The sequence below is a fragment of the Cynara cardunculus genome (assembly GCF_001531365.2).
Source record: "Cynara cardunculus var. scolymus isolate 2C chromosome LG 15, CcrdV1, whole genome shotgun sequence".
NCBI classification, from domain to species: domain Eukaryota; kingdom Viridiplantae; phylum Streptophyta; class Magnoliopsida; order Asterales; family Asteraceae; genus Cynara; species Cynara cardunculus.
Genome location: NC_037542.1, coordinates 11822473 through 11835696, shown reverse-complemented (window position 1 = coordinate 11835696; position 13224 = coordinate 11822473). Strand labels below are relative to the sequence as shown.

General features: G+C 32.7%; 2 protein-coding genes across 3 annotated transcripts; both read right to left on the bottom strand.

The window, feature by feature from the left end:
* Window positions 1–840: 840 nt before the first annotated feature.
* On the bottom strand, window positions 841–3144 carry LOC112528539 (squamosa promoter-binding-like protein 3). Its single transcript, XM_025139565.1, has 2 exons — window positions 2798–3144; window positions 841–994 (listed from the first exon to the last, which is right to left on the bottom strand). The coding sequence occupies exons 1-2, from the start codon at window positions 3142–3144 to the stop codon at window positions 841–843; spliced, it is 501 nt and encodes a 166-aa protein (XP_024995333.1).
* Window positions 3145–7701: 4557 nt separating this feature from the next.
* Window positions 7702–12522, bottom strand: LOC112528369. Of its 2 annotated transcripts, none has more exons than XM_025139386.1 (8): window positions 12412–12522; window positions 11248–11731; window positions 10695–10781; window positions 9832–9880; window positions 9632–9728; window positions 8930–8982; window positions 8631–8693; window positions 7702–8143 (listed from the first exon to the last, which is right to left on the bottom strand). In XM_025139386.1, exons 2-8 carry the CDS (start codon window positions 11709–11711, stop codon window positions 7856–7858), a joined length of 1101 nt encoding a protein of 366 aa, XP_024995154.1. In that variant the 5' UTR covers window positions 11712–11731; window positions 12412–12522; the 3' UTR covers window positions 7702–7855. The 2 variants fall into 2 exon arrangements, with proteins under 2 accessions (XP_024995154.1, XP_024995155.1); XM_025139387.1 differs by lacking the exon at window positions 12412–12522 and adding an exon at window positions 11852–12392.
* Between the last annotated feature and the right edge of the window lie 702 nt (window positions 12523–13224).

Here is a 13224-nt window from a genome sequence, read left to right as displayed (position 1 = left end):
AGAATAAAAACCCACAAAAAGAAGCAACAGAAATGAGAAACAAAAACCAAAAAGTGTTTCTAAAACCAGTAAATCTGGGTTTTCTGAAACTTTTTTCCTACATATCATGTGTGTGTTTCAAGTGTTTTTTAAGTGATTTCTAAGGTTCGGCAATTTAAAAAAAGTTGAAAATATATTTCCAAAAAAGCATATAAAAATATACATCATTAAATACATTTCTTCAAATGGACATTTTTCTAAATCAAAATATGTATTTTAAGAGTGTCTATGCAAAATTACTGTTATATCCTTAGTTTTACAGACGATTTACCTTCTTGAAAGGTAAAAAGGAAAATTTATTAGAATGGAAAGGTATATGATTAAGACAAAATGAAGCAGTACCACCAACAATTGAAAACCAACTTATCGAGCAAAGTACTTATATCAATTGTTGCTTTTGTATCTATACAGACTTGTATGTTTTTTACTTCTCAATATTATCTAAACTAAAAGGCATTTGGCTTAGCGGTATGTGAGTCATTGGTTTTCTAGAAAGTCCAGGGTTCAAACCTCACCAAATGTGAGGAGGGTGTGTGAGTTTTTTTGTTCTATTTGCCGTATATAATATTATATACTTCAAAAAAAAATAGTTATCTAAAACACTCTTATTAAGAATATAAGCATGTTTTATTGTCATTACAGTCAAACATTTTAAACAACATAGCTAATAAAAAGTACATAGATTTGCCAGCAATCGGATCAGATCATGTGAAATTGGCCATTTTCAAACGAGGAAATGACAAAAGAGAGAGAACAAACACCATATTTTATTTATTTAAATTTACATCTGGTTATAAGACTTTATAAATGGCAGCCTTCGAACCTTCCCTTGCACACAAGCTCCTTCCCTGTACCTTTAAACTCGATCGAGCTCTTCCTACGTCTCTCGTTGTGTCCTGCAAGACGTCTCCTACAACTTCTCTTGGCATCATCGAATTCCGAGAGCTCATGAAATCTGCACCAATTTGACCAAGAATAAAAAAAACCACAACATTTTGGTTGTTTTGATTCTTTTTCTATGAATAAAGCTGATTAAACAGCTGTGGTGTGCATCATTGTGTTATATGATACAACACGTTGATGCACACCGACGTATACGGACCCATGATGCTCATAAGTCCACATGTAAAAGTATGTTGTGTCAATTACTAGTACGATTAGAGTATAGAAGAGAGTACTGTACCATCAAGTAATGGTGCTCTCATGTAAAATCAATTAATAATTTGTACTATTTCTTTAGAGTTGTGATATCTTATATTTAATCGATTAAATACAGTCTATTATTACATTTATTTAAAATAGACAAAACTTTATAAAAGATTGACATGAAAAAATAATAATCAGAACCATATTATAGAATTAAATTAGTTCAACAAAAAACTTAACAACATATAATAGAATTAAATTAGTTCAACATATTATTTTATTTGATTTAACTTTAAATAATCAAACAAATAACTTAAATATTTCAAATATATATATATATATAAATAATAATTAGAACCATCCCCTAAGATAAGTATTCTAAATATAGAAAGAGTATGTATTAAAATTTAAATAGATGAATATTAGTTATATTTTTGCTAAGATTATGTTTAGTAATTAAAAGTTCGTTTACTTCTTGATCTTAATGAAAAAAGGTCTGTTCAAAAAGTTATAAGTTAATTTTTTGAAACGTTACTTAAATGGTACGAGTCTTTCCTGTCTAACTTTGTTTTTAACTCTGTTTCCGATAATAACTGATTGAAACTCCTATTTACGATACAAGTAACTCGATATGAATATAGTTATAGTACCATTTGAACACCAGCAGTCTCATTAAAGATCAAAATAAGTATTATAAATACGAAAAAAGTTTGCACTAAAATTTTGAAAGACAAAAAAGTAATGGAAAAGTTTATAATCTATCTTATTTTGAATTATTAAGTTTTTGAACTATTTTTAAACGAAAAAACTATTAAATTTTCTCATTTTCAATTATTAGATCTCTAAACTATTTTTTTAAATGAAAAAACCATTAAACTTTCTCATTTTCATTCAAAAAATTAGTTCGAGTACTTGATAATTCAAAATGAAAAAGTTAAATGGTTTTCCCTTCAAAAAATAGTTGGAGAATTTAATTATTTAAAATGAGACTCAAAAAAATAGTTCAGAATTTTAATCATTTAAAGTGAGATAGTTTGTTGGTTTTTTTTTTTTTTGATTTTTTTGTTTAGCAAACATAAACTATAGTTTTTTGAAATGTTATTTGTTCCCAACTTTATGCCCGATAATAACTGTTTGAAACTAGTACTTTAAGACGTTATAATAGTTCCCAACCTATATCTTTTATATATATATATATATATATATATATATATTTCTTTTACAACCTTGTATATTTGTACAATCCTTGCAACCCAATTAATTGAGATATTTATAAAAATGATAGGAGTACATTTATTATAATTTGAATATTTATGGAATATGAATAGAGTTCATTAATTATGATTAATACTTTATATTTGGAAACAATCAAAACTTTTATGAAATCACATATTCATCAAATGAAATGGACGGTTGAAATTGGGTTGTATTGGTTGCACAAATGTTAAGGGTTGTATTGGTTGCATAAATGTCAAGGGTTGTATAATAATCAACTTTTATATATATATATATATATATATATATATATATATATTATACCTCTTGTTTTCCGGTACAAGTATAAAATAAAATGAGTGTATTTTACGTGCATGCATAAGGAAGAATGGCTAACCGGCTACATTGCTGACAAAACCGTTGAGGACTTCCGGCAACAATCACAGATTGAGCCTTTGCATGGAGCTCACACACTCTATGCCGACGATGATACTGCTTGGCCTCGGTTAGATCGGCCGTGCACTTCTCAGCCTGGCAACACCTTGTGCCGCTAGACGAGCCACCACCTCCACCGTGACTCCCTTTCTTCTTCTTGACATTCCCGTCAAAAGAACCGCCGCTATCATTGTCGCCACCGCCACAACCGAACAACCCATCACCATGCCCATGGTCATGACCACTCACCAAACCCTTCTTCATGTCCACTTTCTGTGTGCAGGAAGCTTTGGTAATTTCAGTTTCCATTTTGATTTGGAGTCTACGAACTCAAGTACTCAGTTTATACCAAGAGAGTGTTGGGAAAAAAGTAACACGGTACAAATAGTTGTATCATATTATATATCTTTTGAAAATATTATATATATAAACTATTCATGTTTTAGAATGACACGTAGATTTTTTTTAATCACATATTATTTTTTATAAATTTGATTAATTTGTTAAATCGTACGAGAATAGAAGTGAAAGGTGGGATGCCCACAAAATGTACGTGAATTGTTTGTATTCAAGTGTGTGTTAATTTGGCACCAACTTTTTGTCGTGGAAATTAAAATACTGTTATGATATTATATGCTTTAAAAAGTGTCTTTGATTGAAAAAATTGGATTTATCATTATTATAAAGTGCAAAAATACAATATTTTGTTTTTATGATTAATTATATGGTCTATTTTTTTTTATGATAAAATCAATTCATTTTGAATGATTAAGTTATTAAATTATTTTTTAAATAAATAAATCATCAAACTTTTAATAATTGGTAACTAATGTCATTGTTATCTAGAAAAACTATCTGAAACCTGCTAGGAAGGTTTTAAAGTAAAAAAGAACATAAATCAGTTTTATCATTCTCAAATCCTACGTCATTTATAAGACCCTTCGTCGCCTTATCGTTGTGCGCTCTCTATTACCGTCAATCATTGTCGTTGGCTCCTACCATCGATCTTCCTTTTTTTGATTGTTTTTATTTTTGCTTCTTGATTCTTCTTTTTTTTAACATACCTATTCGTTCATTAAATTATTGTAAAAGTGGGATAATAAAAAAAACATATCATAAAGAGGGGGATCGATAGCAGAGGCTAATAGCAGCAATGAGTTGTATAGAGAATGGACAACAATGACGAGGGGGAGCGATGTTGTTGTGTACTAATATAAGGGTCTGAATGACGTAAGTTTGTGAACGGTAAAACTGATTTAATATTTTTTTTACTTTAAAATATTCCCAGTTACACATAACTTTTTTTGAGTTAAAATAATGTACCTAACCAATTTTAAAAATTTGATTGTTTATCTATCAAAAAGAAATTGTTTATGAATTTAATCATTCAAAACGAAAAAGTTTAATTATTTTTTATTCAAAACATAGTCTAATGACTTAATCATTCAAAGTAAGAAAGTTGGTTGGGTTATTATGAACAATAAGAAACTAGAAAATATGTAAATTCAGAAACATATTTTTTTAAGTTTGTTTTGGATAAGATCTCCCGAAGGATCTAGGAGAGAGTCATACAGTGTATGTTATTGGTGGATGATGTCATGTTGATAGCAGAAAATGAATGTAGATATCAACTAGAGGTTGGAGCAGTAGAGGGCTACTTTGGAAACAGAAACGTTACACATTAATAAGTTTAAGACAGAATACATGGTGTACAAATTTAAATAGGGAACACATTGATGATGTGACAGAAAATAGAAAGATCAGAAAAGAAAACAAGGAAAAATTGATTCAAATAGAAATAACAGGTAAGTTAATATTGGGGACAAATGCTACTCTGAAAATGACAGTTTCTACTTTCTAGTATTTAGACTCCATGATCCAAGTAGAGAGAGAGGGAGAGAGAGGTCAAAGATGATATAACACATCACATAAAGGCATCGTGGTTAAAATGGAGAGTTGTGATAGGGTCTTGGCGACAAGGAACGCCCATGAGAGAAAATTAGAAGTTGCAGAAATGAGAAAGTTGGAACTGGTAGAAATGATTGACTTATGGCAGGACCATTTTAGACAAGATATCAAACAAGGTCTTTCAAACGGAATTGAGAATTATGCCAATCACGGATAAACTGAGATAGAGAAGGCTGTTGTGGTTTCGACACGTGCGTAAGAGACCAATGGCAGCGAATGAGGATGGTAGAATATTGAGTAGTTGAGGATGAAAATGGCGATCTTAGACATGTATGATGACATAACCTCTTTGTAGGAGTTATTTGAAATGCAAGACTAGGGTAGTAGACGTAAGTGCAAGGAGTTGAGGCTAGTGTCAGTAGGATCAAAGGAGTTAGAGAGCGTGAGATAGGTGAAGGGTTAGAAAGTTGTCAAATAAAGTAACAAAATATTGTGATAAGTGAAGGGATGTATGTCTTCTTTCTTATTTGTTCATACTTTTGCACAAGCAAGGATCTTCACGGAAACAAATGTTACATCATTCATGATAGAGGACATATTTGTGTAAAATATAGATCTAAAGAATGATATCTGATTTCTCCTTGTCGGTTTGTTTTATTGTTATGTTTGATTTACGATGGGATTAATTGACTAGACACTTGAATTTGCTTGAAAAGGGGATGAGTGGATGAGATGGTTTGCATATTTCAAAATATAATTGGATAAAATCGGTTAAAACATCTTCATATATTCATGTTTTTCACAAACGGAACTAAATGAAATTGATAAAATGGTTCATGTCAGTTAAAGTTGAACGAAAAAATAATGTAATTAACATGATTTCTTCTTTTTTTTCCCAAATAATTGTGGTATGACGCATTTAACACAACTACTCCATAATATGTATGCCGACCATTTGTTCATATGAATTAGACAAACTTTAGGTCTTATATCCAACATGTATATATTTATTAAGAAAATAACACCGTTTGCATCTGATATATAAACCTAATTAAGGGGTTGCTTATTTCGTTTCCCTCAAGTAATATATGTAAGTCGGCTATAGTGATTAATAATCGATGGTTTAAATTACGATTTTAACCCTCAACATGTTATCAAAATTTATCTTTTTAAACAATATTTATAACACAATAACATATAATCAAATTTGATAAATGTGGATAAGATAATAATAATAATAATAATAATAATAATAATAATAATAATAATAATAATAATAATAATAATAATAATAATAATAATAATAAAAGAATAATAAAAGAATAATAAAATATTTGGGACAAAAACGATAGAGAAAAAGATTTGCACAAACGGAAGAGGCCAAAAATAGGAAAAAGAAGGTATTTTGAAAAACAGAGAAAAAAGATTGGCTTAATCTCTGAAGGCAAACATTACTTGCCTTAATGAATCAAATCATCATTTCGTCATAATCAAACACATTTGTATAACTCAATAACTTAGGGGCTGTTTACCAAACGCTTACCCGGGTAAGCGCTTACCAAGTAACATTACCTCACCGGATGAATATTAGTAAAGACCAAGAATCTTACCCGATAAGAGCAAGACAAGGATCAAGAGTCTTACTGGTAAGTGAGGACGACTACTCTTACCACGGTAAGCGCTTACCGGGTAAATTATTGTATACTATGTTGCTTTTGTGGACTAAAATCTTACCAGGGTAAATTATTGTATATTATGTCGTTTTTGTGAACTAAAATCTTACCCGGAAAGTACATATAATGTTAAATTTTACCGGTAAGCACTTACCATGTAAGTGTTTGATAAACGGCCCCTTAGTCACAAATCCATTCCTTATTAACGAGCTCGGCTAGAAGGACCTAAGTACATAATCTCCCTCTGTCTTGATTGAAAAGTGTTTCCCCTCTCTCTCTCTCTCTCTCCTCATGACGAGAATAAGATGGTAAAACAAAAATCAAATACTCTCCAAGTATCATCTACTGATGTCGTAGGTTACAATTTACACCAGTTCCGTGTAATCAAGAAGTCTTGTTAAAATACAATTTAGAGACCCGAACAGATTTATTCAACCAAAAACTAAGTATCATGGTTAACTTGAGAGACCAATGAAATTAACTAGCCAAGGTATACACAAGTTGACTTAAACGATTATGATTAAAAATATAAAATAAAAAAACTCGGATCAAATATGCAATGATCGAAACGTGGCAGAGGCAAGTTTTGGCGTTTGGAGGACGTAGGAAATGTGGTGGGGAACCTGACCATCTTCAGGAGGTACGATTTGTGATCATCGCGTGTAGTCAATAACCAGTGAGTGTGTTGTGTTGCTGGTAGTGGTGGGGTTCGCTTGGTTGTGTTGGCTCACAACGCTAAATCTTAACCCCACATGTCCCTTCAAAGTACATTCACTAGTGAATAAGGTTTCTTTAACGTTACCTTTAAATTATACCCACCTGCTCCCTTTTTTTAAAGATAGAAACCCCAAACCGTTCAAACTAAGATGGTTTTAACGGTTTCTGTTAGTTTATCACTTTCGACAATCTATGCAAATTGAGCACTATTTCATACTCGTACCAATCCATTGATTATGTTTCAACGTATCGATTTATTTCATATAGAATTCATGTTTAATCACAATACAGAGGATGAAAAGAGTATAAGAGGTGTCCGGTAAGACTTACCCAGATGAAATCCAAACACTAAACTCTAATGCATTTAATAGAAACCTTGAAAGTTAGCTCAACTAACAAATAAAAGTCGGGTCTTGGGGCTTCTCCTCATAGATTCAATTGAGCCGTTCAGGGCCACTTGGGATTTTACGGACTGTTATTTTCAAATTTCAAGGCCGATGGGATGTAAAGAGAAGAATATTAATGAATGCATGACTGATGTGAATAGTAATAATACTCTAATGCTATGTAAACCAAACAAATTGTGCACAATATACCCCATCTGAAAGTGGGTCTGATCGTGACAGAAATATATCACATGCTCTGAATGTACAATCTCAAGTGTTTCACCAAAGGCGACAATTACAATGACATTTGATGGGTTCAAAGAATAACAGGAAAGACTAAGAATCACCTGTTGTCATAGGGCTTGAGTCCACTGATGATTTCTCGTAGGTTTCCATGTCCATTGTCATAACATCACCAACATCAGCCTCCACTTCCGTCATAATCTCGTCCCTATCTGCTACCACGGGTTGCGCCCCATTTTCCATCACGGTATCAGATTGCAGTTGTGGGTTTTGATTTGGATTTGGATCCTCTGTTACTTTGTTGAGTCCATTTGGTGTTGTTATGTGTGATGGTGGATAAGGATCGGTGGAGATGGCCAAGGTAGATGTCACCGACAGATTCTGTAAACACATTCACAATCAATCATCACCATTATCAAGAAAAAGAAACTTGCTACTGCAATCTTAGGGTGCGTTTGGTACATGGACAAGACTGAACAAGATTAGAAGGGACAAAACTGGATTATTAAATTGATATGTGGGTAATTTAATAATTTAGCAATCTAGTCCATTTTCCTAATTTTTGTTCCACCTATTTTGGCGGTTTGTCCCACTGAGTCCTGTCACAGTCTAATGTCGTACCAAACGTGGGATATGTTTTTTTTTTTTTTGACTTTTGTCCGCTCCCGCCTACCAATGCATCCTTGAAGAACTAACTAGGCAAAAGAAAATGTGATTGGCCAAAGGCCTCTTGGCAAAGTCAAGATTGATTGATAAATGTATAAGTTGGAAAATAACGATGAAGAAAATCAGCTCATTTGCAGGTTCATTTGTATAATGGTGTGGTTTTAATGTTCCAGGAGGCTATAATGTTTTATTAAACATTTACCTTTTCTAAGGCCAGAGCAAGCTTTGAAAGATTTGGATACAAGATTTGAGCATCCAAAATGATCTGTTCATATCAACACAAAAGATTCAGAAACTCAGAGCATGGATATACATCAATTAAAAGGTAGCCTGCAGGTTAAATAAGAATAATCAAATCTTCAAAGATGAGATGGATATGGATATGCCAACACTCATCCATTCCCTTTCCTGCTCGAGTAAATAATCCAATCATGTAAAATGCTGGGGAACAAACTTTGAAATTATAATGGAGGTTTTCAAGACATATGATAGCACAATCACCTCGGAGAGCCTTTGCAGGGTAAATGGTGGACCATCAACAAAACTATGAAGAGCTGCAAAAACATCAAGAGAATGTAAGTTTGATAAACAAAAGAAAAGTTTCTAAACAACCAGAAGATTGGAGTTTTCAAACCATTGAAAGAAAATATTGATAACAAATTCCCCAAACTAGCAAAATTCTTCAAATAACCAATTTGAATTATCAGCTCGATGCAACAAGTTTTCATACAAACAAGCAAGCAACAGCAACTCTTGTTACAAGAACAGAAAGAATACATGAAATAAATTATGTGCTGCTCTGATTTTCTTTCACAAGGGTTTGTATTATTTTCATTTTTAGATTCATCAAAACCTTGGAAGTTCTTTTCATGTCATACCATCGTCCTGAATGTTGTCCTTCAATGTAGATTAGTTTATTAACTGTATACTTCATTAAAGTCAAAAAAAATGCATCATTTATTTAGCATTCACAAGTAAACCTTCTTGATCACAGAAACAAGTGCATTAATGCAGCGATACTCGTATCATTAGAACATATTCTTAGAAGTCCACTATGAAGGGCCAGGGACCATATTGCTCTGCGTTCATTTTTTATGCAGTATCCTAGTAATGTAGTACATTGTCTTGATATATGGTAAGCATAAAAATCTTTACTTGAGAGGCGACTAATAAAAATGAGAAGATACGTGATTGCGGAAGTACCATCATCCAACCTTTTCACCAACTCGGCATGTGTCTCTCCTAATGAAAATTTTTGTTCCTCCTTTGTCATTTTTGCCTGTGGATACTCAGAAATGACCTATAGCAAATATCGACAAAAAGGAAATAACACTTAATACCATTTGAAACAGCCGCTCATCTAAATTTTTTATAAGTTTGTAGATTGGCATACCTCCCCATACCTGCTTTAAATGAAGGGACAACATGCTTCTCAATTTCTCCCAATCATGCCTGCAGAGCCGCATAACATGATGACAGATGAATGATAGTTCTCAATCCCAAAAAATCATAACGATAGCATAAAACATTAACTTCCAATTAAATATTTACGAGAAAGGCATATAAAAGCATAAAACATCTCGATGTGCAGACATATTCTTGTACGGATCTCATCGATTAAATTGATATGCAAGATTTAATTGCATTTTTCGGAACTTCATCCTAAAAGCTCTAAAATAATGACAAGTGGCTATGGTGTCAGCATGCATGACAAAACCCTTGGTAGCATGAGAAGTTCAATGAGAAAAAATCCTTTCATATTATGGCCAGATTTAACTATTTTTACAGGTAGTAGAACCTGCTAAGAAATAGTAAATTTAGCCTAGTGAAGACCATTATACAGTTAGCAAGCTGTATGGACAATATGTGCCATATTTAGTTTTAATAGTGACCATATCATGTAATAGAGCACAGCAGTGAAAGGCTGTAAGCTATGACTATAAAGTTGATGCAGCTGTCCACATACGCAGTACAGTAGTAGGAACTTAATTTTCTGCAAATTATCATTAAAAGTTTAGAACATTTAATTTATAAGCTGCAAGAAAGGAAGACAGTGGCACTAGCAAAATAGATACCAACACGTCTAACCGGGGTTTGAAATCAAACTTCTCCTCAGGAGGATTGTGTTTCGCTTGATGGATATTGGATAGTGAGGGTGTGATAAGTGTGAAAACAAGAAAGGGACCTTCGCATAAAGCGGTCTACCAGCCATCAAAGTGCTCTTGAATTTGACAAATAGCAATCAGGATGGTGACAATGTAAATACCAGAACTTTCCAGTGGCTGCAATGACTTTTAATACGCATCTTACTTCTTCTTCTTCTTCAGCAGTCTCTTGCCTCATTTCCAAGCCCCTGAGGTCCCCAAGCATAATAAATATATCATAAGTATGACATTATGGTTAAAAAAAGATGTGTTAAAAACATTTCATCAGCAAGATATACTTGGGCAAACAATGATTAACCGCTGCCTATCTAACTACTCCTATTGATACGGGTACAAAATATATCATAAAAAGTAGACTATACCGCCAATTTGAAAAACAAGAATATGGTGATTGGCAACTAAATCATGTAAATAGTATTTAGTACCGAAAGACTCCCACCCATGCTTGATAAGGTGACAAAAGCATTTTCAACCATAATTAACTGTGATTTAGCTGTCGTTAACAGCAAAATTGCATGCTCTGAAGTCTAAATCACTTGTGCGTAGCATTAGCAAAAAAAAAAGTTATTTTATTTAGTTACAGAAATACTATATGTATCCTTGCAAAGACCATTTCTGCTAGAAAATTAGAGTAACTAGCGATAAAATACTCACTGATGATTTTCAGGAGAAGCAACTAAGTTATCATGACTACTATCAGCAACCTCAGAAGGCATGACCGTCTGCTCTATAGTTTCAGCTGTCTTTGTATCTGTCAATAGAGGAAGGGCTGACTGCTCCAAGGTTTCAGCTTCAGCTGTCTGTGCGTTTGTAACCGGAGGCAGAGTGGACTGGTCTGAAGGTTCAGTAGCATGTGTGTTTGTGACATCAGGCTGTGTTGGCTGCTCTGAAATTTCAGTTGTCTGTGTGTTTGTAACCTGAGGCAGTGAAGTTTCAGCTGGTGGCATGTGCGTAATCGGAGGTGGTGACTGCTTCGATATTTCAGTCGTCTGTTGCTGTGCAACCAGAGGCAATGTTGATTGATCCAAAGTTTCAGTTGTCTCTGTACTAACAACCTCCGAAGTTTCAGTTGTCTCTGTACTTATAACCTCTGAAGCTTCAGTTGTCTGTATCTCCATTAGCAACCTTTGTTTATAACCTAAAAAATGGTCAACAGTATTCTTAGCTATCATCTTTAAGAACATATACACACACACACACAACACACGTATTGTGCAACATATGTGTTCAAAAGATAAAAGGAAATACATGTATGTACCTCTAAGAATCACATCAGCACATTGATTCACTTCAAAATTAACAGAGATTTATATAACACTCAATGTGAGTGTCAGCTCCAACAAAAAATCTACATCAAATTCCATCTATTTCTAACTCTATGAACCTACTAAAGCAATGTACTTCCCCTAATCAACGGATTGACCAATCTGGAAGTTGAAAGCTGTGTGGAAACAAAATTATTCTCAAGATGTGTTAAGCTTTTATGCTATCAAATAATAGTTTCCGTAAAGTTTAATATCATTATCAATTACACAAAGTCTAGATTGGAGAACAACTTCAGAATTGAAATTTGATTAGAAAATCGAAAAATCCAAAGCTTAATTTTTCTATCAAGACAAGTACAAATAACAGCAACATTAGGGTTTGATAACTGGCACGATCCTAGCACAACAGCATTCACAATTAGGGAAGGAGGGCTCAGCAAACGGGTTTTAGATCTACGAATTGAATTGGAAACAGATAAAAGTGTGGACTTTGTGTTTATCATATAAAGACACAGACACAGAGATGTATATGCAAGCATAAGAGTATGCATACCAATTGCTGAAAAGAGATCGCTTGAGGGATTAGAGATGGAGGGGGGAGTTGGGCAGGAGACTGGTGGCGGTTGAAGGAAGATGGTCAATTAGAAGGCGGCGGTGGGAGACTGGAGAGTGGAGAATGCCAAGGGCAAAGCTGGATTGGGCGTGTTTTTTTTTTTTTTTCATTTTCGTTTTTTTTCTTGATTAATAAAAATGGAACATTTAGTTTACCTCATTTAAAATAAAATAAAAATACTATAAATGTATGTGATATATTTAGGTAAATTACACGGGTTGTCACCTACTATTAAAATGAGTTTTTATTTTAAACTAACGGAAAAAGTCAAAAAAAATTCAATGAACTTTAGTGTTTGGAATGATTAAGTTTTTGAACAAATAAGTCATTGAACATTCTAAAACATGTTAAATAACTTCTTAAACAATTTTTTGGAACTAATAAGTTCTTGGACAATTTAAAACATGTTAAATAACTCAATCGATAATTTTTTGGAACAAATAAATCTTTGGACAATCCAAAACATGTTACATAACTCCTTGGATTTTTCTAAAACTTGTTGGGTACATTCTTATGACTTGTACAACTAGTTAATGTGGTAAAATAGTGAAAAAAAGTCCGAAAAAAACCCAATGAACATTCATATTTTGAACGATTAAGTCCCTAAACATTTTTTGAACCAAAAATTATTTAGATTTAAAAAATTAAATAAATATAACAAAAAAATACTTACATTTACAAAAAAAAAAAATTACATTTAAAAAAGATTTTTTATAAATTTTATTTTAATTGAAATAAAAATATATTTAGTTA

Coding starts and splice junctions, on each gene's coding strand:
- LOC112528539 (XM_025139565.1), bottom strand. CDS start 3,144: ATGGAAACTGAAATTACCAAAGCTTCCTGCACACAGAAAGTGGACATG. Junction 995..2,797: donor TTTTGTCAGCAATGTAGCCG/GTTAGCCATTCT, acceptor AAATTGGTGCAG/ATTTCATGAGCTCTCGGAAT.
- LOC112528369 (XM_025139386.1), bottom strand. CDS start 11,711: ATGGAGATACAGACAACTGAAGCTTCAGAGGTTATAAGTACAGAGACA. Junction 8,983..9,631: donor GGTGAAAAGGTTGGATGATG/GTACTTCCGCAA, acceptor ATGTTTTTGCAG/CTCTTCATAGTTTTGTTGAT. Junction 8,144..8,630: donor TTGCTCTGGCCTTAGAAAAG/GTAAATGTTTAA, acceptor ATGTGTTTACAG/AATCTGTCGGTGACATCTAC.